This window comes from Bombina bombina, chromosome 3 (assembly GCF_027579735.1).
Source record: "Bombina bombina isolate aBomBom1 chromosome 3, aBomBom1.pri, whole genome shotgun sequence".
In the NCBI taxonomy this organism is placed as follows: domain Eukaryota; kingdom Metazoa; phylum Chordata; class Amphibia; order Anura; family Bombinatoridae; genus Bombina; species Bombina bombina.
The window spans coordinates 662553615-662577050 of NC_069501.1; the positions used below are offsets into that span (position 1 = coordinate 662553615).

The 23436-nt window shown below is 38.9% G+C and overlaps 1 protein-coding gene across 1 annotated transcript in view; it reads right to left on the reverse strand.

The window, feature by feature from the left end:
• Positions 1–23436, reverse strand: part of REPS2 (RALBP1 associated Eps domain containing 2) — a 611369-nt gene that overhangs the window by 93228 nt on the left and 494705 nt on the right. The window contains exon 14 of the mRNA XM_053707397.1: positions 3097–3233. Within this exon, the coding sequence (XP_053563372.1) occupies positions 3097–3233 (137 nt within the window). The remainder of the gene's footprint in view (positions 1–3096; positions 3234–23436) is intronic.

Genomic DNA, 23436 nt, shown 5'->3' on the forward strand with positions numbered 1-23436 from the left:
TTTAACTAGGTAGACTAGTTAGTAGATAGTTATTAACTATTTACTAACTACCTAGTTAAAATAAATACAAACTTACCTGTGAAATAAAACCTAACCTGCCTTACACTAAAATCTACCATTACAAAAAAAGAAACTATCATTAAAAAAAAATTATCCAAAAAATAAAAATTAATCCTATTCTAATACCCTAAAAAAACACCCCCAAATAAAAAACCCTACTCTAGAATAATCTACCGAGGGCCCTTAAAAGGGCCTTTTGGGGGCCCTTAAAAGGGCCTATTGTAGGGCATTGCCCTGAGATAAACAGCTTTTTTGCTCCAAGAAGAATACAAACACCCCCTAACACTATACAAACCCCCACCCCCCAAACTACCAGGGGCCCTTAAAAGGGCCTTTTGGGGGCCTTTAAAAGGGCCTTTTGTAAGGCATTGCCCTGAGATAAACAGCTCTTTTGCTCTAAAAAAGAATACAAACACCCCCTAACACTATACAAACCCCCACCCCCCCAAACTACCAGGCGCCCTTAAAAGGGTCTTTTGCAGGGCCCTTAAAAGGGCCTTTTTGTAGGGCATTGCCCTGAGATAAACAGCTCTTTTGCTAAAAAAAAATAAAAAATAAAAAATATATATATATTTAACAAAATAACAAACAAATTATCAAAAATAAAAAAATGATTCCTATTCTAATACCCATAAAAAACTAAGCTACCCATTGCCCTGAAAAGGGCATTTGTATGGGCATTGCCCTTAAAAGGGCATTTAGCTCTTTTATTGCCCGGACCCTAAACTAAAAAATAAAACCCACCCAATAAACCCCTTAAAAAAGGCTAACACTAACCACCTGACAATCCACTTACAGTTTTTGAAGTCCCGCTTGAACGATCTTTATCCCGGTAAAGTCTTCATCCAGACGGCCTCTTCAATCTTCATCCCAGCGGCGACGTCCTGATCCAAGCGGTGAGAAGTCTTCATCCAAATGGCCTATTCAATCTTCATCCAGGCGGCATCTTCTATCTTGATCCCAGAGGCGAGGAGCGGGACCATCCTGAAGACATCCAGTCCGGAGCATCCTCTTCATACGATCACTCCCGTACACTGAATCTTCAATGCAAGAGACGCGATTCAAGATGGCATCCCTTGCATTTCTATTGGCTAAAAAATCTGAATCAGCCAATAGGAATTAGGTCTGCTAAAATCCTATTGGCTGTTCAAATCAGCCAATAGGATTTAAGCAGCTCTAATTCTACTGCCTAATTCAAATTAGCCAATAGAATGAGAGCTGCTTAAATCCTATTGACTGATTTGAATAGCCAATAGGATTTTAGCAGCCCTAATTCCTATTGGCTGATTCAAATTGCATTGAAGATTCAGTGTACAGCGGCGACAGTATGAAGAGGATGCTCCGTGCCGGATGTCTTCAGGATGGACCCGCTCTGCGCTGGCTGGATGAAGATCAAAGAGGATGCCTGCATGAAGATTTCTTGGCGCATGCATGAAGACTTCTAGCCGCCTGCATAAGGACTTCGCCAGCTGGATGAAGATAGAAAAGGCCCCCTGGATGAAGACTTCTTGCCGCATGGATGATGACTTTGCTGGCTGGATAATGGTCCTTCAAGCGGGAATTCAACAACTGTAAGTGGATTGTTGGGGGTTAGTGTTAGGTTTTTTTAAGGGTTTTTAGATTAGGATTTGGGCAATGTAAAAGAGCTAAATGCCTTTTTAAGGGCAATGCCCATACAAATGCCCTTTCAGGGCAATGGTTAGCTTAGGGTATTTTAGATAGTTTTTTTATTTGGGGGGGTTGGTTGGGTGGTGGGTTTTACTGTTGGGGGTGTTTTCTTTTTTTTTACAGGTAAAAGAGCTGATATCTTTTAAGGGCATTTAGTAGTTTATTGTAGGCTAGGTTTTTTTATTTTGGGGGGGCATTTTTATTTTGATAGGGCTATTAGATTAGGTGTAATTCTTTTTTTTTATAATTTGTTTGTTATTTTTCGCAATTTAGTGTTTGTTTTCTTTTGTAATTTAGTTAGTGTTTATTTTTTGTAATTAGATACTTTTTGTAATTTTTAGAGTAGTGTTAGGATTTTTTATTGGTAGTTTAGTTTTATTTAATTGGTAGTTAGTTTAATTTTAGTTTAATAATTATAATAGTTTAATTGTAAGTTTAAAAATATATTTTTTTTTAATTTGACTGGTCAGTTTTAATTTAATTTAAGATAGGGAAATTGTAATTTTAATATAAAGTGAGGGGGTTAGGTTTAGGGGTTACTAGTTTAAATTAGTTTATTTCGTTGTGGGGGCTTTCGGTTTAGGGGTTAATGATTTATTTTAGTATATTTCATTGTGGGGGGCTTGCAGTTTAGGAGTTAATAGGTTTATCATAGCGGCGGTGTGAGCAGACTTCAGATTAGGGGTTAATAATATTTAAATAGTGTTTGTGATGTGGGAGGGCAGTGGTTTAGGGGTTAATAAGTTTATTAAAGTGGCGACAATGTCGGGGAGTATTATGGGTGTTAGTGTACTTTGTAGCAGTTTAGTTATAAGTTTTATGTAACAGACTTGTAGTGTAAAACTCATAACTACTGACATTAGATGGCGGTACGGATCTTGACATTTTAGGCTGTAACGCTCACTTTTTAGCCTCACTGCAAAACTCATAATACCAGCAATATGGGAATCCCATGAAAAAACTTAATTTTTACGTGTGCGGGACTGACGTTGCGTTACAGGCTAAATGGTGTGTGGTACAGCTATACCGACAACACTTAGTAATAGCTGCGGTGCTGTTTTAACGCTAAAATTGCCATATTTTCAGTGTTACAATCTGCAACGCAAAACTTGTAATCTAGGTAATAGTCCTTTTTATAAGGTTTTGTATCTAATGAAATATTATCTGAGGCATATGTACCCTGTTAACATAGAAATTCTATATTATTAATAGCTTTTTATTGTTGGCTGGATCAGCTGTGTAATTGTGTTAATCAAATGGAAATGTGTATACATGATGTATTAAATGCTGATCATACTGGCACATGTGATAATACAACCAGAAAACAATAAATAGCATCAAGTCATTAGAAAGTTAATATAAACCAGCCTGGAGAATTGTGTTGAATGATTCTACTCAGATCCAATGAAGAAGCTCTTGAATGTGTTTTCTGTGGTCTAGGAGGTGGCGTAGGAGGATCTTCCATTTTTTTCATTGTTTCTTCTATTGATGTGCTAGAATAAGACCTGACAAAAAATACATAGTAAAAGAAGAATGTGAGTAATAGGTTAACTGTGTTTCAGTTCTAGCAGACATCCCAACTATTATTTGTTTATATAAAACAGATTCATTTTGTAATTAAAGACAATAATTAAGTGGTTATAAAAGCTGCTATGTGTTTTATATATATATATTTATTTTAAGAAAATATTTTGTACATTTGCACATCAAAATATATTTTTTCATTTAATGCATCTTAGGTATGCATTGTTTCAACGTGATAATGCATACAAACCATGATACATAGGTACAGATAAAAATCAATCATTTGTAGCATACCATTTATCACAGTTAATTGCATTTAAAACAGGTTGTCTCACTGGGAGCCTTATTTCTTCTGGTGTCTCTTTTTTACATAGTTTTTCTGCAGTCAGTACATCTATACTGAATTTTTAGCATGGGTTGAAGGTTCAAGAAGAAAATCAAATTTCACATTGTAAAATAAAGATTGTTGTCAGCAATTTAATACACCCCAGCAGATAAAATGTATCATTAGTAAATTAGGGAGAACAATTTACAGTACACTGTCACTTTAAACAAAACGTCAAATAGAGATAAGTGTTCATAATAGATAAAGGCATTCACACAGATTTGGATTGAACATAGATTACAAGTGGTGAGCTAACGTTAATGCGCACACAATATTGAAATATCGCACCCACGCTAATGCACTCATTTTACAAGTTGAAAGCAAATGCGACCGAATGAGCGCAACTATGTTTGTGCTCACCGGATTAGCATGACTTGAAGTCCTCACGTAAAGGGTTAGAGGTAAAAAAAAAAATTTGCACCAAACCCCTAGGGTTCGATTACATATGTGGAGTCACCCGCAAAAGGCGGCATAGGCTATTTTTAGATGGATTTTGCGATCACATATACAGTGCTACATACAAATGGCCGATGCCGGCTTTTGCGGGCGACTCCGCATATGTAATCAGGCCCGTGTGTTTTGTGCAATTTTTTTTTTAGCATATTTTTCACCCATTGGCTGCTATTTTTACTCCCATAATCTAACATAGAACCAGTGTCGCAAGTCGATATCACATATTCTACGCGAGGACTTACACAGCAAAAATGGAAAAATTTTACTCAATATTCACCTCGTCATACAAAGGCAGGCGCAGCAAGTCTTGCACTGAGTATATGAGCACCGTAACTCCCTGGAAGTTTTAAGAAACAATATGTACCTCTAAACCGGCATACCCTAATCCATTAACCCCTAATCCGTCAACTCCAAAATCACAAAGTATATAATTACACTATTAAACCCTAATCCGCCACTCAACCAAAACGCAAAGTATATAATCACACTATTAACCCCTAAACCGCCATCCCCCAAATTCAAAGTATTAATCTAATCACTAAGCCCCCTAACCTAACACCCCCTAAATTAACCCCAATTACATAAAATAAGAAAAGACTATCTTCTTAAAAATTAAATAAAAAATTACCAAAATAAAAAATTCTAATTTAAAATTAAAATAAAAAATCCTAACATTACATTAAAAAAACAACCTAAGATTAAATTAAAATAAAAAATCTAATATTACAAAAATAAAAAAAATCTAAAATTACAGAAAAAAATAAACAAAATGATCCAAAATATTTTTTTTAAACCTAATCTAATACCCCTATAAAAACAAAAAAGCCACCCAAAAATAATAACCCCCTAATCTAAGAATAAACTACCAATAGCCCTTAAAATGGCATTTGGAGGGCATTGCCCTGAAGTAATCAGCTTTTTTACATAAAAAATACTACAAATTAACCCCTAACAGTAAAACCACCTACCCACCCAAACCCCCAAAATAAAAAAGACCTAACTAAAAAAATCTTATCTACCTATTGCCCCATATGGGGCATTTGTATGGGCATTGCTCTTAAAAGGGCAATCAGCTCTTTTGCTGCCCATTAAAAAATAAAAAAGCCCTAATCTAAACCCCCCCCAAAAAACTAACACTAACCCCAAAAATGTACTCACCGTTCCTGAAGTCCGGACATCCATCTTCATCCAGGTAGATCCATCTTCATCCATAGCGGGACCATCTTCTATCATCTTCCCGGAGGTGCAGAGCGGTTTTCTGAGGCACGTAGCGGTCTTCGGCGGCGGCAGGCTTTGGCGACATGGAGGTCCTCTTCATGCGATTGTCCACCGCACACTGTAGATTTTATATTGGGATACCTTGCATTTCTATTGGCAGATATTTTAAAACCAGCCAATAGGATGAGAGCAACTAAAATCCTATTGGCTGCTCAATTAACTGTTAGGGGTTAATTTGTAGTTGTTTTTATATAAAAGAGCTAATTGCTTTAGGGAAATACAAATTCCCTTTTAAGAGCTATTGGTAATTTATTATTAGATTAGGGGGTGTTTTTATTTTGGGGTGGCTTTTTTGTTTTTATTGGGGTATTAGATTAGGTTTAACATTTTTTATTTTGGATAATTTAGTTTCTTTTTTTTCTGTAATTTTAGATTTTTTTATTTTTTGTAATATTAGATATTTTTTAATGTAATGTTAGGATTTTTATTTTAATTTTAAATTAGGATAGTCTTTGTTATTTTATGTAATTAGGGTTAACTTAGGGGGTTAGTTAGGGGGCTTAGTGATTAGATTAATACTTTGCGTTGTGAGGGGATGGTGGTTTAGGGGTTAATAAATTAATAAGGTAGATTGCGTTGCGTGGGGGTTGGCGGATTAGGGGTTAATAGTTTTTATAGGTAGTTTGCGTTGTGGGGATAGCGGTTTAGGGGTTAATAGTGTTGATAGGTACTTTGCGTTGTGGGCGGATGGAGGATTAGGGGTTAATACATTTATTAGGTAGTTTGCGATGTGGTGGACATCGGAGTAGGGGTTAATACATTTATTAGGTACATTTAGATGTGGGGGTTGGCGGATTAGGTGTTAATAGTTTAAATAAGTAGATTGCATTGTGGGGGATGGCGATTTAGAGGTTAACACGATGTGGGAGGATAGCGGATATAGGGGTTTTGATGTGTCGGGTACATTTTTGGGAGGCAGGATAGATTTTTACGGGCGATTTTTTTTTTACTTAGCAGATCATATACTGCCGTAAGTCACTGGCAACTCCAGAAATGTCTATTTCCGCAGATTTCTGTACCTCGACGGTTTTGTGATTCACACAATGTGCGAAGTGAACTTACGGGCGGCATGGGTTTCACCAGTTGCACTGAAACCTACGCCGTATATGTAATCTCGCCCAAGATATAACATAATTTATGCTTACCTGATAAATTTATTTCTCTTGTAGTGTATCCAGTCCACGGATCATCCATTACTTATGGGATATATTCTCCTTCCCAACAGGAAGCTGCAAGAGTCCACCCACAGCAAAGCTGCTATATAGCTCCTCCCCTAACTGCCATTACCAGTCATTCGACCGAAAACATGCAGAGAAAGGAAAACCATAGGGTGCAGTGGTGACTGTAGTTTAATGGAAAAATTACCTGCCTTAAAGTGACAGGGCGGGCCGTGGACTGGATACACTACAAGAGAAATAAATTTATCAGGTAAGCATAAATTATGTTTTCTCTTGTTAAGTGTATCCAGTCCACGGATCATCCATTACTTATGGGATACCAATACCAAAGCTAAAGTACACGGATGATGGGAGGGACAAGGCAGGTACTTAAACGGAAGTTACCACTGCCTGTAAAAAACCCTTTCTCCCAAAAATAGCCTCCGAAGAAGCAAGGTATCAAATTTGTTAAATTTGAAAAAGTATGAAACGCAGACCAAGACTCCGTCTTGTAATCTGTTCAACAGAAGCCACATTTAAAAAAGGCCTAAGTGAAAACCACAGCTCTAGTAGAATGAGCTGTAATCCCTTAAGGAGGCTGCTGTCCAGCAGTCTCATAAGCTAAATGAATTATGCTTTTTAACCAAAAAGACAGAGAGGTTGCTGAAGTCCTTTGACCTCTCCTCTGTCCAGAATAGACAACAAACAAGGTGAATGTTTGATGAAAATCTGTAGTAGCTTGTAAGTAAAACTTTAAAACACGAACCACGTCCAAATTGTGTAATAGACGTTCCTTCTTTGAAGAAGGATTAGGATACAAGAATGGAACAACAATCTCTTGAGTGATATTCTTGTTAGATACCACCTTAGGTAAAAACCCAGATTGGTACACAGGACTACCTTATCCGTACGGAGAACCAGATAAGGAGAATCACATTGCAACGCAGATAACTCGGAGACTCTATGAGCCGAGGAAATAGCTACCAAAAAGGAACTTTCCAAGATAGAAGTTTGATATCTATGGAATGAAAAGGTTCAAATGGAACTCCTTGAAGAACCTTAAGAACCAGCTTTAAGCTCCATGGCGGAGCAACATTTTTAACCACAGGCTTGGTTCTAACCAAAGCCTGACCAAATGCCTGAACGTCTAGAATACCTGCCAGACGCTTGTGCAAAAGAATAGACAGAGTAGAAATCTGTCCTTTTAAAGAACTAGCTGACAACCCTTTTCTCAAAATCATCTTGGAGAAAATATAATATCCTGGGAATCCAGACTTTACTCCATGAGTAACCCTTGGATTCATAACAATAAGATATTTACACCATATCTTATGTTAAATTTTCCTAGAGACAGGCTTTTATGCCTGTATTAAGGTATCAATTACTGACTCGGAGAAGCCATGCTTTGATAACATCAAGCGTTCTGTCTCCAGGCAGTCCATCTCAGATTAGTTATATTTAGATGGTTGAAAAGACCCTGAGGTAGAGGGTCCTGTCTCAGAAGCAGAGACCGTGGTGGAAAGGATGACATGTCCACCAGATCTGCATACCAGGTCCTGCGTGGCCACGCAGGCGCTGTCAAAAGCACCAAAGCACTCTCCTGCTTGATCTTGTGCAAACCCCTCCGGAGGGAATTCCCACTCCCCCGGATGAAAAGTCTGACGACTTAGAAAATCTGCCTCCCAGTTCTCAACACCTGGGATAGGGATAGCTTTTAGACAAGAGTGAGTCTCTGTCCAGTGAATTATTTTAAGACTTCTAACATTGCTAGGGAACTTCTGTTCCCCCTTGATGGTTGATGTAAGCCACAGTCGTGATATTGTCCGACTGAAATATGATGTACCTCAGAGTTGCTAACTGAGGCCAAGTCTGAAAAGCATGGAATATCGCTCCCAGTTCCAGAATATTCATTAGAAGGAGGGTCTCCTCCTGAGTCCACTATCCCTGAGCCTTCAGGGAGTTCCAGACTGTATCCCAACCTAAAAGGCTGGCATCTGTTGTAACAATTGTCCCATCTGACCTGCGGAAGGTCATACCCTTGGACAGATGGACCCGAGATAGTCACCAGAGAAGAGAATCTCTGGTTTCTTGGTCCGGATTTAACAGGAGAACAAATCTGTGTAATCCCCGTTCCTCTGGCTGAGCATGCATAGTTGCAGTGGTCTGAAATGTAGGCGTGCAAACGGTACTATGTCCCTTGCCGCTACCATTAAGCCGATTACATTCATGTACTGAGCCACCAAAGGGCGCGGATGGAATGAAGAACACGGCAGAAATTTAGAAACTTTGACAACCTGGACTCTGTCAGGTAAATTTTAATTTCTACAAAATCTATCAGAATCCCTAGGAGGGAAACCCTTGATATTGGGGATAGAGAACTCTTTCCTTGTTCACTTTCCACCCATGCGATCTCAGAAATGCCAGTACTACGTCCGTATGAGACTTGGCAACTTGGATGTTTGACGCCTGTATCAGGATGTCGTCTAAATAAGGGGCCACTTCTATGCCCCGCGGCCTAAGGACCGCCAAAGTGACCCCAGAACCTCCATAAAGATTCTAGGGGCTGTAGTTAACCCAAAGGAAAGAGCTACAAACTGGTAATGCCTGTCTAGAAAGGCAAACCTGAAAAACCGATGGTGATCTTTATGCATCGTAATGTGAGGATAAGCATCCTTCAAATCCATTGTAGTCCTCTATTGACTCTCCTGGATCATAGTTAAGATGGTACGAATAGTTTCCATCTTAAATGATAGAATTCTAAAGAATTTGTTTAAGATCTTTTAGATCCAAAATAGGTCTGAAGGTTTCCTTTCCTTGGGAACCACAAACCGATTTGAGGAAAACTGTGTCCCTGTTCCTCTATTGGAACTGAATGGGTCACGTACACAATGCAAGAATGTCTCTTTCTTTATCTGGTTTGCAGATAAATGTGAAAGGCAAAAACTCCCCTTTTTTGGGGGGGAAAGCTTTGAAATCCAGAAGATATCTCTGGGGTATAATTTCCAATGCCCAGGGATCCTGGGCATCTCTTGCCCACGCCTGGGCGAAGAATGAAGTCTGCCCCCTATAGGATCCGTTACCAGATAGGGGTCCGTTTCCAGGTCCGGTTGTCTGCCTTAGAGGAAGTTGATGCCACACCTGCCTTGAATTTTCGAAAGGCACGAAAATTAGGCCTTTTTTGTCCCTTGATTTGGACCTGTCCTGAGGAAGGGCATGATCTTTTCCTCCAGTGATATAAGTAATAATCTCCTTCAAACTAGGCCTGAATAGGGTCTGCCCCTTGAAGGGAAGTTAAGTAGCTTATTTATTAAAGTCACGACAGCTGACCATGATATAAGCCATAGCGCTCTGCGCGCCAGTATAGTAAAAAACAGAATTCTTAGCCGTTAGTCTAGTCAAAGGAACAAAGGCATCAGAAAACAAAGGAATTGGCTAGCTTAAGTGCTCTAAGCTTGTCAAATATATTCATCCAATGGAGCCTGTAAAGCCTCATCAAGAGACTCAAACCAGAACGCCGCAGCAGCAGTGACAGGAGCAATGCGTGCAAGGGGCTGCAGGATAAAACCTTGTTGGATCTAAAAAAGCACAACAGTCCTCGCCAGAGGTAGTGGTACGCTTAGCTAGAGTAGAAACTCTTCTCTCCACCTTAGGAACTGTCTGCCATAAGTCCCGTGTGGTGGCAACTATTAGAAAACATTCTTCTAAAAAATAGGAGGGGAAGAGAACGGCACACCTGGTCTATCCCATTCCTTATGAAAAATTTTAGTAAACCTCTTTAGGTATTGGAAAAACATAAGTACACACCGGCACTGCATATTATTTATCCAGTCTACACAATTTCTCTGGCACTGCGATTGTACACATTCATTCAGAGCAGCTAAAGCCTCCCTGAGCAATAAGTGGAGGTTCTCAAGCATACATTTTAAATGTAGAAATATCAGAATCAGGTTAAATCATCTTCCCTGAGTCACAAATATCACCCACAGACTAAGCATATTGTGAGGTAGTATCAGACATGGTTCTTAAAGCGTCTGTATGCTCTGTATCTACCCCCAGAGCTGTTTTGCTTTCCTTTAATTTCAGGTAGTCTGACTAATACTGCTGCCAGTGTATTATACACAACCTTTGCCATGTCTTGTAAAATAAATGCTATGGGCGCCATTGATATACTTGGCGCCATTTGAGCGTGAGTCCCTGGAGCGGGAGTCAAAGGGTCTGACACGTGGGGAGAGTTAGTCGGCAAAACTTCCCCCTCGACAGAATCCTCTGGTAAAATAAACGCTATGGGTGCCCTTGATGTACTTGGCGCCATTTGAGCGTGAGTCCCTAAAGCGGGAGTCAAAGGGTCTGACACGTGGGGAGAGTTAGTCGGCATAACTTCCCCCTCGACAGAATCCTCTGGTGATAATGTTTTTAAATACAAAAAATTATCTTTATTGTTTAACATGAAATCAGTACATCTGGTACACATTCTAAAATGGGGTTCCACCATGGCTTTAAACATAATAAACACAGAGCCTCCTCTATGTTAGACATGTTAGAACTAATAAAGAGACTAGTAAGCTTGGAAAACACTTTAAATCAAGTTAACAAGCAAATATAACAAACGTTACTGTGCCTTTAAGAGAAACAAATTTTGTCAAAATTTGAAAAACAGTGAAAAAAGGCAGTAAATCAAACAAAATTTTTACAGTACATGTAATAAGTTAACAGAGCATTGCACCCACTTGCAAATGGATGATTAACCCCTTAATGCAAAAAAACAGATAAAAAAAAACAAAAAACAACATTTTTTTAAACAGACACAACAAAACTGCCACAGCTGAGCTGTGGATTACCTTCCCTATATCTGTTTCTATGCAAAATTTAAGCCAGCCATGTGGAAAAATTAGGCCCCAATAAGTTTTATCACCAAACATATGTTAAAAAACGATTAAACATGCCAGCAAACGTTTTAAAACACATTCTTATAAGAGTATGTATGTCTATTAATAAGCCTGATCCAGTCGCTATCACTGCATTTAAGGCTTTACTTACATTACTTCGGTATCAGCAGTATTTTCTTAGTCAATTCCATTCCTTAGAAAAATATATTACTGCACATACCTTAGCATATATCTCTATCAATCAGCCTGGTACCAGTCGCTTTCACTGCATTTAAAGGCTGTACTTACATTACTTCGGTATCAGCAGTATTTTCTTAGTCAATTCCATTCCTTAGAAAAATATTTTACTGTGTGCACATACCTTATTTGCAGGAAAACCTGCACGCCATTCCCCCTCTGAAGTACCTTACTCCTCAGAATGTGTGAGAACAGCAACTGGATCTTAGTTACGTCTGCTAAGATCATAGAAAAAACGCAGGCAGATTCTTCTTCCAAATACTGCCTGAGATAAACAGCACACTCCGGTGCCATTTAAAAATAACAAACTTTTGATTGAAGAAATAAACTAAGTATAAAAAACCACAGACTCTCACGACCTCCTATCTATGTTGAGACTTGCAAGAGAATGACTGGTAATGGCAGTTAGGGGAGGAGCTATATAGCAGCTTTGCTGTGGGTGGACTCTTGCAGCTTCCTGTTGGGAAGGAGAATATATCCCATAAGTAATGGATGATCCGTGGACTGGATACACTTAACAAGAGAAATAATTATATTGTGTCATATACACACTATCTAATAAAAAAAACTAAATTTATGCTTACCTGATAAATTTATTTATTTTCGGATATGGTGAGTCCACGGCTTAAGTAATTACTGTTGGAAATATCACTCCTGGCCAGCAGGAGGAGGCAAAGAGCACCACAGTTAAACTGCTAAGTATCACTCCCTTACCCACAACCCCCAGTCATTCGAACCAAAGTGAAATGGAGAAAAAGGAGTAACACAAGGTGTAGAGGTGTCTGAGATTATAGTCAAAAGAACAACTGTCTTAAAATAAAGGGTGGGGCCGTGGACTCACCATATCCAGAAAAGAAAGAAATTTATCAGGTACGCATACATTTTGTTTTTCTTTCCTAAGATATGGTGAGTCCACGTCTTGAGTAATTACTGTTGGGAACCAATACCCAAGCTAGAGGACATGGATAAATAGGGAGGGACAAGACAGGCAGTCCTAAACAAAAGGCACCACCGCTTGAAGAACCTTTCTCCCAAAAGAAGCCTATGGTGAGTCAAAAATATCAAATTTGGAAAATTTGGAAAAAGTATGCATAGAAGACTAAGTTGCAGCCTTGCAAATTTGTTCCACAGAAGCTTCATTTTTGAAAGCCCAGAAAGAGGAAACAGCTCTTGTGGAATGAGCCGTAATTCTCTCATGAGGCTGCTGTCCTGCAGTTTCATAAGCCAAATGAATTAAACTTTGTAACCAAAAAGAAAGAGTAGTAGCAGTAGCTTTCTGAGCTTTACGTTTCCCAGAGAAACAGACAGACAAAGAGGGCAGAGGACTGGCAAAAATCCTTAGTCGCCTGTAAGTAGAATTTAAGAGCACGTACAACATCCAAATTGTGTAACAAACATTCTTTGGAAGAAGAAGGATTAGGACACAGAGAGGGAACAACAATTTCCAGATTGATAATTATATTAGAAACAACCTTAGGAAGGAAACCTAACAGTACGAAGAACTGCCTTATCTGCATGAAAAATAAGATAAGGGGAATCACCCTGCAGAGCTGAGAGACTCTTCAAGCAGAAGAGATAGCAACAAGAAACAAAACCTTCCAAGATAACAACTTAATGTCTATGGAATGCAACACCTCAAACAGAGCCAGCTGTACAACTTTAAGAACAAGGTGAAGGCCTGACAAAAAGATTGCACATCTGGCACATCCGCCAAACGTTTATGTAGTAAAACTGATAAAGCAGAAATCTGACCTTTCAGGGTACTGACTGACAATCCCTTTTCCAGGCCTTCCTGAAGAAAAGATAAAACAAGAGTAGCCCTTGGATTCACACCAATAAAGATATTTACGCCATATCTTATGGTAAATCTTTCTAGTAACAGGCTTGCGAGCCTGAATCATGGTCTTAATGACCGACTCAGAAAAACCACGCTTAGACAGAATTAAGTGTTCAATCTCCAAGCAGTCAGCTTCAGAGAAACGAGATTTGGATAAGGAAGGGACCCTGAATCAGGAGGTTCTTCCTCAGAGGTAGTCTCCAAGGTGGGAGAGATGACATCTCCACTAGGTCTGCAAACTAGATCCTGTGAGGCCACACAGGGACTATTAGAATCACAGATGCCCTGACCTGTTTGATACGAGTAATGACTCATGAAAGGAGAGGAAGGAAACAGGTATGCCAACCTGAAAACCCAAGGAACCACCAGAGCATCTATCAGAACGGCCTGCGGATCTCTTGACCTTGAACCGTACCTTGGAAGCTTGGAGTTCTGACAGGATGCCATCAGATCTAACTCCGGCACACCCCATTTGAGGACTAAGCTGAAAAAAACCTCCAGATGGAGTTCCCACTCCACGGGATGAAAAGTCTGTCTGCTTGGAAAATTCGCCTCCCAGTTGTCTACTCCTGGAATGTGGATGGCAGATAGACAGCAATTGTGGGTCTCTGCCCACTTAAGAATCCGAGTAACCTCCTTCATGGCTAAGGAACTCCGAGTTGGTGATTGATGTAAGCCACAGAGGTTATGTTGTCTGACTGGAACCTGATAAACTGGGCTGAGGCCAAGCCAATAGAGCATTGTAAATCACACTCAACTCCAATATGTTGATGGGAAGAGCAGACTCCTCCCAAGTCCAAGTGAGCTTTTAATGAGTTTCAGACTGCTCCCCAGCCCAGCAGGTTGGCGTCCGTGGTCACGATCACCCAGGAAAGTCTCCAAAAGATGTTCCTGAGAAATACACCACGGGAGAGAGTCCCTTGATGACTGATCTAACTCTATTCTCTGAGATAGATCTGCATGGTTGCCATTCCAATGTCTGAGCATGCACAACTGGAGAGCTCTTAAATGGAATCGAGCAAATGAGACTGATTACCTCCATACATTGAGTCACTGAAGGATAAGCAGTAGCCTGAAGAGAGAGGCTGTCAGAAAAATCTTCATCAATAGAGAATCTATTATGGTCCCTAAGAACATTACTCTTGAAGCAGGGGAAAGGGAGCTTTTTTTCCAGATTCACATTCCATCCGTGGGAACGAAGAAAAGACAACAATATCTCTGTGTGAGATTTTGCTTGGTAAATAGATGGCGCCTGAACCAATATGTCATCCAGGTAGGGTGGCACAGCAGTTCCACGAGAATGTATCACTGCCAAAAGAGCCCCCAGAACTTTTGAAAAAATTCTGGGAGCTGTGGCTAGACCAAATGGAAGGGCCACGAACTGGAAATGTTTGTCCAGAAAGGCAAATCTCAGGAATCTGTGATGGTCCCTATGAATAGGAACATGGAGATATGCATCCTTTAGGTCTATGGTTGTCATGAACTGACCCTCTTGTACTAAAGGAAGAATGGAGCGTATAGTCTCCATCTTAAAGGATGGAACTTTGAGAAAGTTGTTTAGACACTTCAAGTCTAGAATGTTTCCTCTTTTTTGGGAACCACAAATAGGTTGGAGTAGAACCCGAGACCCTGTTTCTGCACTGGAACTGGAACTATCTCTCCCAGGGAGGAAAGATGTTGTATACGTTTCAAGAACGCCTCTCTCTTTATCTGGTCAGCAGATAAAAGTCTTGAATTCTAATTTGTAAACCTGGGATACTATGTCCACAGTTCAGGGATCTGGGACATCTCGTATCCAGGCTTGAGAGAACTGAGAAAGTCTGCCCTCAACCTGATCCGATCCCGGATCGGGGCAAACCCTTCATGCTGATTTGAAATCAGCTGCGGGTTTCTTTGATTGTTTCCCCTTGTTCCAAGACTGATTGGGTTTCCAAGAAGACTTGGATTGTTCCTACTTGGAAGAAGAAGATGAAGGCTTTCCTCTGAAGTTACGAAAGGAACGAAAATTACTCTGATGTCCTTTAGGCCTATTCTTCTTATCCTGAGGTAGAAAAGACCTGCCAAACCGGGTCCAAACAAGGTTTTGCCCTTGTAAGGAATCGCCAGAAGCTTGACTTTAGAGGAAACGTCCGCAGACCAGGATTTAAACCATAACACCCTGCGGGCTAGGACAGCAAAATTAGAAGTTTAAAGATCCTAGTCTAACAACCTGTAAAATGGAATCTGCAATAAAGGAATTGGCCAACTTAAAAGCTTTAATCCTATCTTGAATTTCATCAAAGAAAGTCTCTACTTGAAGAGGATCAGACAAGGTATCGAACCAATAAGATGCCGCACTAGTCACGGAGGCAATACACACCGCAGGTTGCCATTGGAGACCTTGATGAACATAAATCTTTTTCAAATAAGCCTCCATCTTCTTGTCCATCGGATCCTTTAAAGAGCAGCTATCCTCAATAGGAATAGTGGTTCTCTTAGCCAGAGTGGAAATGGCCCCTTTAACTTTGGGTCTTTAATGGAGTCCTCAACAGGAAACATTCTCTTAAAAATGGGAGACAGGGAAAAATACACCCCTGGTTTCTCCCATTCCTGTGAGATAATCTCCCTAGCTCGGTCCAGCACAGGAAAAATCTCTGAAGTGGAAGGTTAATCAAAGAAATTATAAAATATACTAGATTTCTTAGGAGTGACAACAACAGGGGTATCGGAGTCATCTAAAGTAGCTAAACCCTCCTTTAACAATACATGAAGGTGTTCAAGCTTAAATCTGAAGGATACAACTTGAGTCTCAGAAAAAAGAATTATACTGTCTGAATCTGAGATTTCACCCTCAGAAAGTCCTGATGTATCTTCTTCATCAGACTTAAGAGAAAGGGCAAATTGGGAAGCAGAACTGAGGACAGACACCTTACTTTCTAAATGTCTAGATTTCCTCTTGTAGCATTAGCTGCCATTTCCTGTAATCTAGGAATGGCAGCTAATGCCACAGATACCGCTGAAGATACCTGGGCAGCAATTTCTGCTTTTAAATAAACTCCACTAGGAGTTATAGAGGAACCACAGGGCACTGCATGGGATGCCATTGAGGCTTGGGACGTAGCAGGAGAAAGCTGAGGTATTATTTTAACAGCATCATCCTGAGAGACATTAGGCTCAAATATTTTACCTTTATTTTGCAAGGTTTCTTGACACATGAAGAACAAAATTGCATAGGGGCTGCAATTTGTGCATCTAAACATAATAAGTATGAATTCATGAGAGCAGGCTCTTGCTCCGTATCAGACATGCTGTGAAACAGTAAATAAACTTGTAGAGAAAAGTTTCAAAGATTTTAATATTCAATTAAAATAAGTCAAGAAAAAAATACACTTTAAATTTTATCTCAAATTAGGATCGATCCCCAGCTAAAATTATGTGAGAAAAGTTAAGAAAAAACATTTAATAAACATCAAATAAACTTCTAAAATGCCCCTCAGGCAACCCCACACCTCAATTACTGAGGTGCCTTACCGCTAACAATTAAGACCGGTTTACCCAGAAATGGAGAAAAACAACTTTTTCCTCAGAAATTTTATGAAATAAAGCTGGTCATGTGACCGCAACTGTCTAGCTCAAATTACTGCTGCGACACAGAGAGGCACTACTTCCTGGTACACTGAGTACCAGAAATAACCGGTTTCTCAAACCTGACTATTTAAAATGTTGCATTGTTTTATTTTAAAGCAAAGGGGAAATTAATAAGCTGCTGCTGAAATAGAAAATGCAGCCTTACTTTCAGTTTAAACTTGTATTGTTTTATCAAGTAAATATGTGTCAGTAAATAAAGCCTAATAAAAAGATTTTACCCTTTCTTTTTAAAAAAGTTTAAATGTTTGTCACACATGTTACAGTGCCTGCTTCATTCCCCAGTGTAACCCATACAAGAGGATTATCTATGTCCCAATAAAAAAGCAGTGTTTTTTAATTTGTTAAGTGCATGGTCTCCTCAACTAGAAGAAAAAGCACTTACCTGCTCCGTTGTCCGGTATGTAGACAGTTACAAGATATGAGAGGACATAGTTCCTCACATAGACCTTTGAAAAAGAAAGAACAGAGTAGCCAACTCTGGCTTTCTAAACTAGGGCAGCAATTTACAAGTTCCTAACTGCTTTAAAGCCACCACTACCCTACTGCAAGGAATGACAAGGCTAGACCTAAAAACTTGCTTGTAGATGAAATCAAAATTTTTCTTCAGACACCTAAACTTCACCTCCTTCATGCACCGAAGGCAAAGAGAATGACTGGGGGTTTTGGGTAAGGGAGTGATACTTAGCAGTTTAACTGTGGTGCTCTTTGCCTCCTCCTACTGGCCAAGAGTGATATTCCCAGCAGTAATTACTCAAGCCGTGGACTCACCATATCTTAGGAAAGAAATGATTCATATATATATTATAAAAAAGTTATAAGGGTTAAAAGGTATATAATACTGTATATGCAAGGTATTTGAATAGAAAGGCTGTCTTTTATATATAAATACATATACATGTCTAAATATATGTATGTATGTATACCTGTATATACATATGTATATATGTGTAAACATGTGTATTTATGTTTATATGTGTATATATGTATATACATACATACTGTATACACACATATAAACACATATATACATATGCATGCATACTTTGAAACCCTTTCAACTCAAATACCTGAAAACAAAAAAAAAGCTATTTTAATATTTAATATGTGTTTTACTGTGTATGTTGTATAAATATTTTACATTCCAATGTTCTTTACATAAGGACGAGCGATAAATGTTAGTTTTTTTTCCCAGTTTGAGTGCTTTATTAAAGTCTATGGTGAGAAGTTAACACTGTCACAATATTCAAGGTCCTGAAGTAAGTGCGCGTCGGCTTTCACTCCCACGCAAATAATTTACTATCAATTTGTAATACACTCACTGTGCGAGCTAAAGCACTAAATAGTGAGCCATTTGTAATCTGGCCCATTGCCAGCTATATCATATTGGTGGCAATTTGATTAACAAAAAAAGGGTTCAAATAAATCTACAACACAAAGCAAACAGTTATGTAGTGTGGATGGTGCTTAATAGTTACACATCAGTATCAGCTCAGCTCAAATTAATATCAGAAGTATTGAAGTTTACATAAATTGATAACACAATATTTTCATTCGGCTAGATTACGAGTTTTGCGTTAGGAGCTGTGCGGTGCTAACGAGCAGTTTATTCTCACCGCTCACTTACATATAGCACTGGTATTACGGGTTTTTACAAACCCAGCGTTAAAAGACAAAAAGTGAGCATAGAGCAAAATTTTGCTCCACACTTCACTCCAATAACTGTGCTGCTTAAGTCAGCTGAGAGCTGGTTGTGCGTGCTCGTGCACGATTTCCCCATAGGAATCAATGGGGAGAGCCGGCTGAGAAAAAGTCTAACACCTGCAAAAAAGCAGCGTATAACTCAGTAACGCAGCCCCATTGATTCCTATGGGGAAACTAAAGTTATGTTTACACCCTAACATGAACCCCGAGTCTAAACACCCCTAATCTTACACTTATTAACCCCTAATCTGCCGCCCCGACATCGCCGACAACTACATTATTCTTATTAACCACTAATCTGCCGCTCCGGACACCGCTGCCACTTACATTACACTTATGAACCCCTAATCTGCTGCCCCCAACATCGCCGACACCTACATTATATTTATTAACCCCTAATCTCCCTTCCCCAACGTCGCCGCCACCTACCTACATTTATTAACCCCTAAACCTAAGTCTAACCCTAACCCTAACACCCCCTAACTTAAATATAATTTACAATAATCTAAATAAAATTACTATCATTAACTAAATTATTCCTAATTAAAACTAAATACTTACCTATAAAATAAACCCTAAGCTAGCTACAATATAACTAATAAGTACATTGTAGCTAGCTTAGGGTTTATTTTTATTTCACAGACAAGTTTGTATTTATTTTAACTTGATAGAATAATTACTAAATAGTTATTAACTATTTAATAACTACCTAGCTAAAATAAATACAAGTTTACCTGTAAAATAAAACCTAACCTAAGTTACACTAACACCTAACACTACACAACAATTAAATAAATTCCCTACATTAAATACAATTAAATAAATTAAATTAAATTAGCTAAATCACAAACAGAAAAAAAAAAATTACAAGATAGTTAAACACAACTAATCTAATTGCCCTATCAAAATAAAAAAAGCTCACCCAAAATAATAAAACCCCCTAGCCTACAATAAACTATAAATAGCCCTTAAAAGGGCCTTTTGCGGGGCATTGCCCCAAAGAAATCAGCTCTTTTACCTGTAAAAAAAAAATACAAACAACCCCTCCAACAGTAAAACCCACCACCCACACAACCAAACCCCCCAAATAAAAGCCTAACTAAAAAAAAACTAAGCTCCCCATTGCCCTGAAAAGGGCATTTGCATGTGCATTGCCCTTAAAAGGGCATTTAGCTCTATTGCAGCCCAAAAGCTCTAAGCAAAAAAATAAACCCACCCAATACACCCTTAAAAAACCTAACACTAACCCCCTGAAGATCAACTTACTGTTCTGAAGACCGGACATCCATCCTCAAGGAAGCAGCAGAAGTCTTCATCCAACCGGGCCGAAGTCCTCAACGAAGCCGGAAGAAGTCTTCATCCAAGCCGGGCGAAGTGGTCCTCCAGAAGGGCAGAAGTCTTCATCCAGATGGCATCTTATATCTTCATCCATCCGACGCGGAGCGGGTCCATCTTCAAGACATCCGATGCGGATTTGGAACAGCCAATAGAATGCAAGCTCAATCCTATTGGCTGATTGGATCAGCCAATAGGATTGAACTTCAATCCTATTGGCTGATTGCATCAGCCAATAGGATTTTTTCTACCTTTATTCCAATTGGCTGATAGAATTCTATCAGCCAATCAGAATCTAAGGGACGCCATCTTGGATGACGTCATCTAAAGGAACCTTCATTCAGTAAGAAGACTCCGGATGAAGAGGATGCTCCGCATCGGATGTCTTGAAGATGGACCCGCTCTGCGTTGGATGGATGAAGATAGAAGATGCCGTCTGGATGAAGACTTCTGCCCGTTTGGAGGACCATTTCACCCGGCTTGGATGAAGACTTCTCCTGGCTTCGTTGAGGACTTTGGCCCGGTTGGATGAAGACTTCTGCCGCTTCCTTGAGGATGGATGTCCGGTCTTCAGAACAGTAAGTCGATCTTCAGGGGGTTAGTGTTAGGTTTTTTTAAGGGTGTATTGGGTGGGTTTATTTTTTCGCTTAGGGCTTTGGGCTGCAATAAAGCTAAATGCCCTTTTAAGGGCAATGCCCATCCAAATGCCCTTTTCAGGGCAATGGGGAGCTTAGGTTTTTATAGTTAGGCTTTTATTTGGGGGGTTTGGTTGTGTGGGTGGTGGGTTTTACTGTTGGGGGGGTTGTTTGTATTTTTTTTTACAGGTAAAAGAGCTGATTATTTTGGGGCAATGCCCCGCAAAAGGCCCTTTTAAGGGCTATTTTTAGTTTATTGTAGGCTAGGGGGTTTTATTATTTTGGATGGGCTTTTTTTATTTTGATAGGGCTATTAGATTAGGTGTATTTAGTTTAACTATCTTGTCATTTGTTTTTTTATTTTCTGTAATTTAGTGTTTTTTTGTGTGATTTAGCTAATTTAATTTATTTAATGTAGGGAATTTATTTAATTGTAGTGTAGTGTTAGGTGTTAGTGTAACTTAGGTTAGGTTTTATTTTACAGGTCAATTTGTATTTATTTTAGCTAGGTAGTTATTAAATAGTTAATAACTATTTAGTAACTATTCTACCTAGTTAAAATAAATACAAACTTGCCTGTGAAATAAAAATAAACCCTAAGCTAGCTACAATGTAACTATTAGTTATATTGTAGCAAGCTTAGGGTTTATTTTATAGGTAAGTATTTAGTTTTAAATAGGAATAATTTAGTTAATGATAGTAATTTTATTTAGTTTATTTTAAATTATATTTAAGTTAGGGTTAAGGTTAGACTTAGATTTACTACATTTAATATAGTGGCGGCGATGTTGGGGGTGGCAGATTAGGGGTTAATAAATGTAGGTAGGTGTCGGCGATGTTAGGGACAGCAGATTAGGGGTTAATAATATTTAAATAGTGTTTGCGAGGCGGGAGTACGGCGGTTTAGGGCTTAATATGTTTATTCTAGTGGCGGCGATGTCCGGAGCAGCAGATTAGGTGTTAATAATTTTATTTTAGTGTTTGCAATTTGGGAGGGCCTCAGTTTAGGGGTTAATAGGTAGTTTATGGGTGTTAGTGTACTTTTTAGCACTTTAGTTATGAGTTTTATGCTACGGCTTTGTAGTGTAAAACTCCTAACTACTGACTTTAAAATGTGGTAGGAATCTTGACAGGAGAGGGTCTACCACTCACTTTTTGGCCTTCCAGGACAGATTTGTAATGCCGGCGCTATGCAAGTCCCATTGAAAATAGACTATACGCAATTTACGTAAGTGAATTTGCGGTAAGGCCAAAAAAGTGTGCAGTGACCCTAAACCTGTAAGACTCGTAATACCAGCGGTAGTGAAAAAGCAGCGTTAGGACCGGCTAACACTGCTTTTTCAGTTTACCGCAAAACTCGTAATCTAGGTGATAGTTTGCAATTTGGTAGCAAAAGTGCATTTCACTATGTGATATTTCATAGTCTAATAAGACTAATATTGGATATCATGACATTTAATTTGATTATATTTATTTTTTAGAAACTGATAACTGAATTTGACTGATTATATTTTGTTCATAAATTGACAATCTGAATGATAATAATAGTTTACAGTTTAATTTAAGTGAATCTATTCAAATAGCCTAAATAATATATTATTTAAATAATATAACAATTATTTTCGTTATTGTTAAAAAGCAACAATCACTGCAACTAACATTTACTTTCTCAGAATCAGAAAAATGTAATTATAAGGAAATTTATGTTTACCTGATAAATGTATTTCTTTTACGATATGACGAGTCCACGGATTTCATCCTTACTTGTGGGATATTGCCTCCTGGTCAGCAGGAAGTGGCAAAGAGCTCCACAGCAGAGCTGCATAAATAGCCCCTCCCTTCCCTCCCCCTTCAGTCATTCGACCAAAGTTAGGAAGAGAAAGGAAAGGCCAAGGAGCAGAGGTGACTGAAGTTTAAAAATAAAAAACTGTCTCTTTATAAAAACAACAGGGTGGGCCGTGGACTCGTCATATCCAAAAATAAATAAATTTATCAGGTAAGCATAAATTTCCTTTTCTTTTACAAGATATGACGAGTCCACGAATTTCATCCTTACTTGTGGGACACAATACCAAAGCTATAGGACACGGATGAAAGGGAGGGACAAGACAGGAACCTAAACGGAAGGCACCAATGCTTGAAGAACCTTTCTCCCAAAAACAGCCTCAGAAGAAGCAAAAGCATCAAATTTGTAAAATTTGGAAAAAATATGAAGAGACGACCAAGTTGCAGCCTTGCAAATCTTTTCAACAGAAGCATCGTTTTTAAATGCCTATGAGGAAGCCACAAGCCCTAGTAGAATGAGCCGTAATTCTTTCTGGAGGCTGCTGTCCAGTAGTCTCATATGCAAGACGGATGATACTCTTCAGCCAAAAAGAAAGAGAGGTATCCGTAGCTTTCTGACCCCTACGTTTTCCAGAAAAAAACACAAACAAAGATGTTTGACGAAAATCCTTAGTCGCCTGTAAATAAAATTTCAAGGCATGAACTACATCTAAGTTATGTAGCAGACGCTCCTTCTTAGAAGAAGGGTTAGGACATAATGAAGGAACAACAACTTCCTTCTTGTTAGAAACAACTTTAGGAAGAAAACCAAGTTTGGTACGTAACACCACTTTATCAGCATGGAAAATAAGATAAGGTGAATCACATT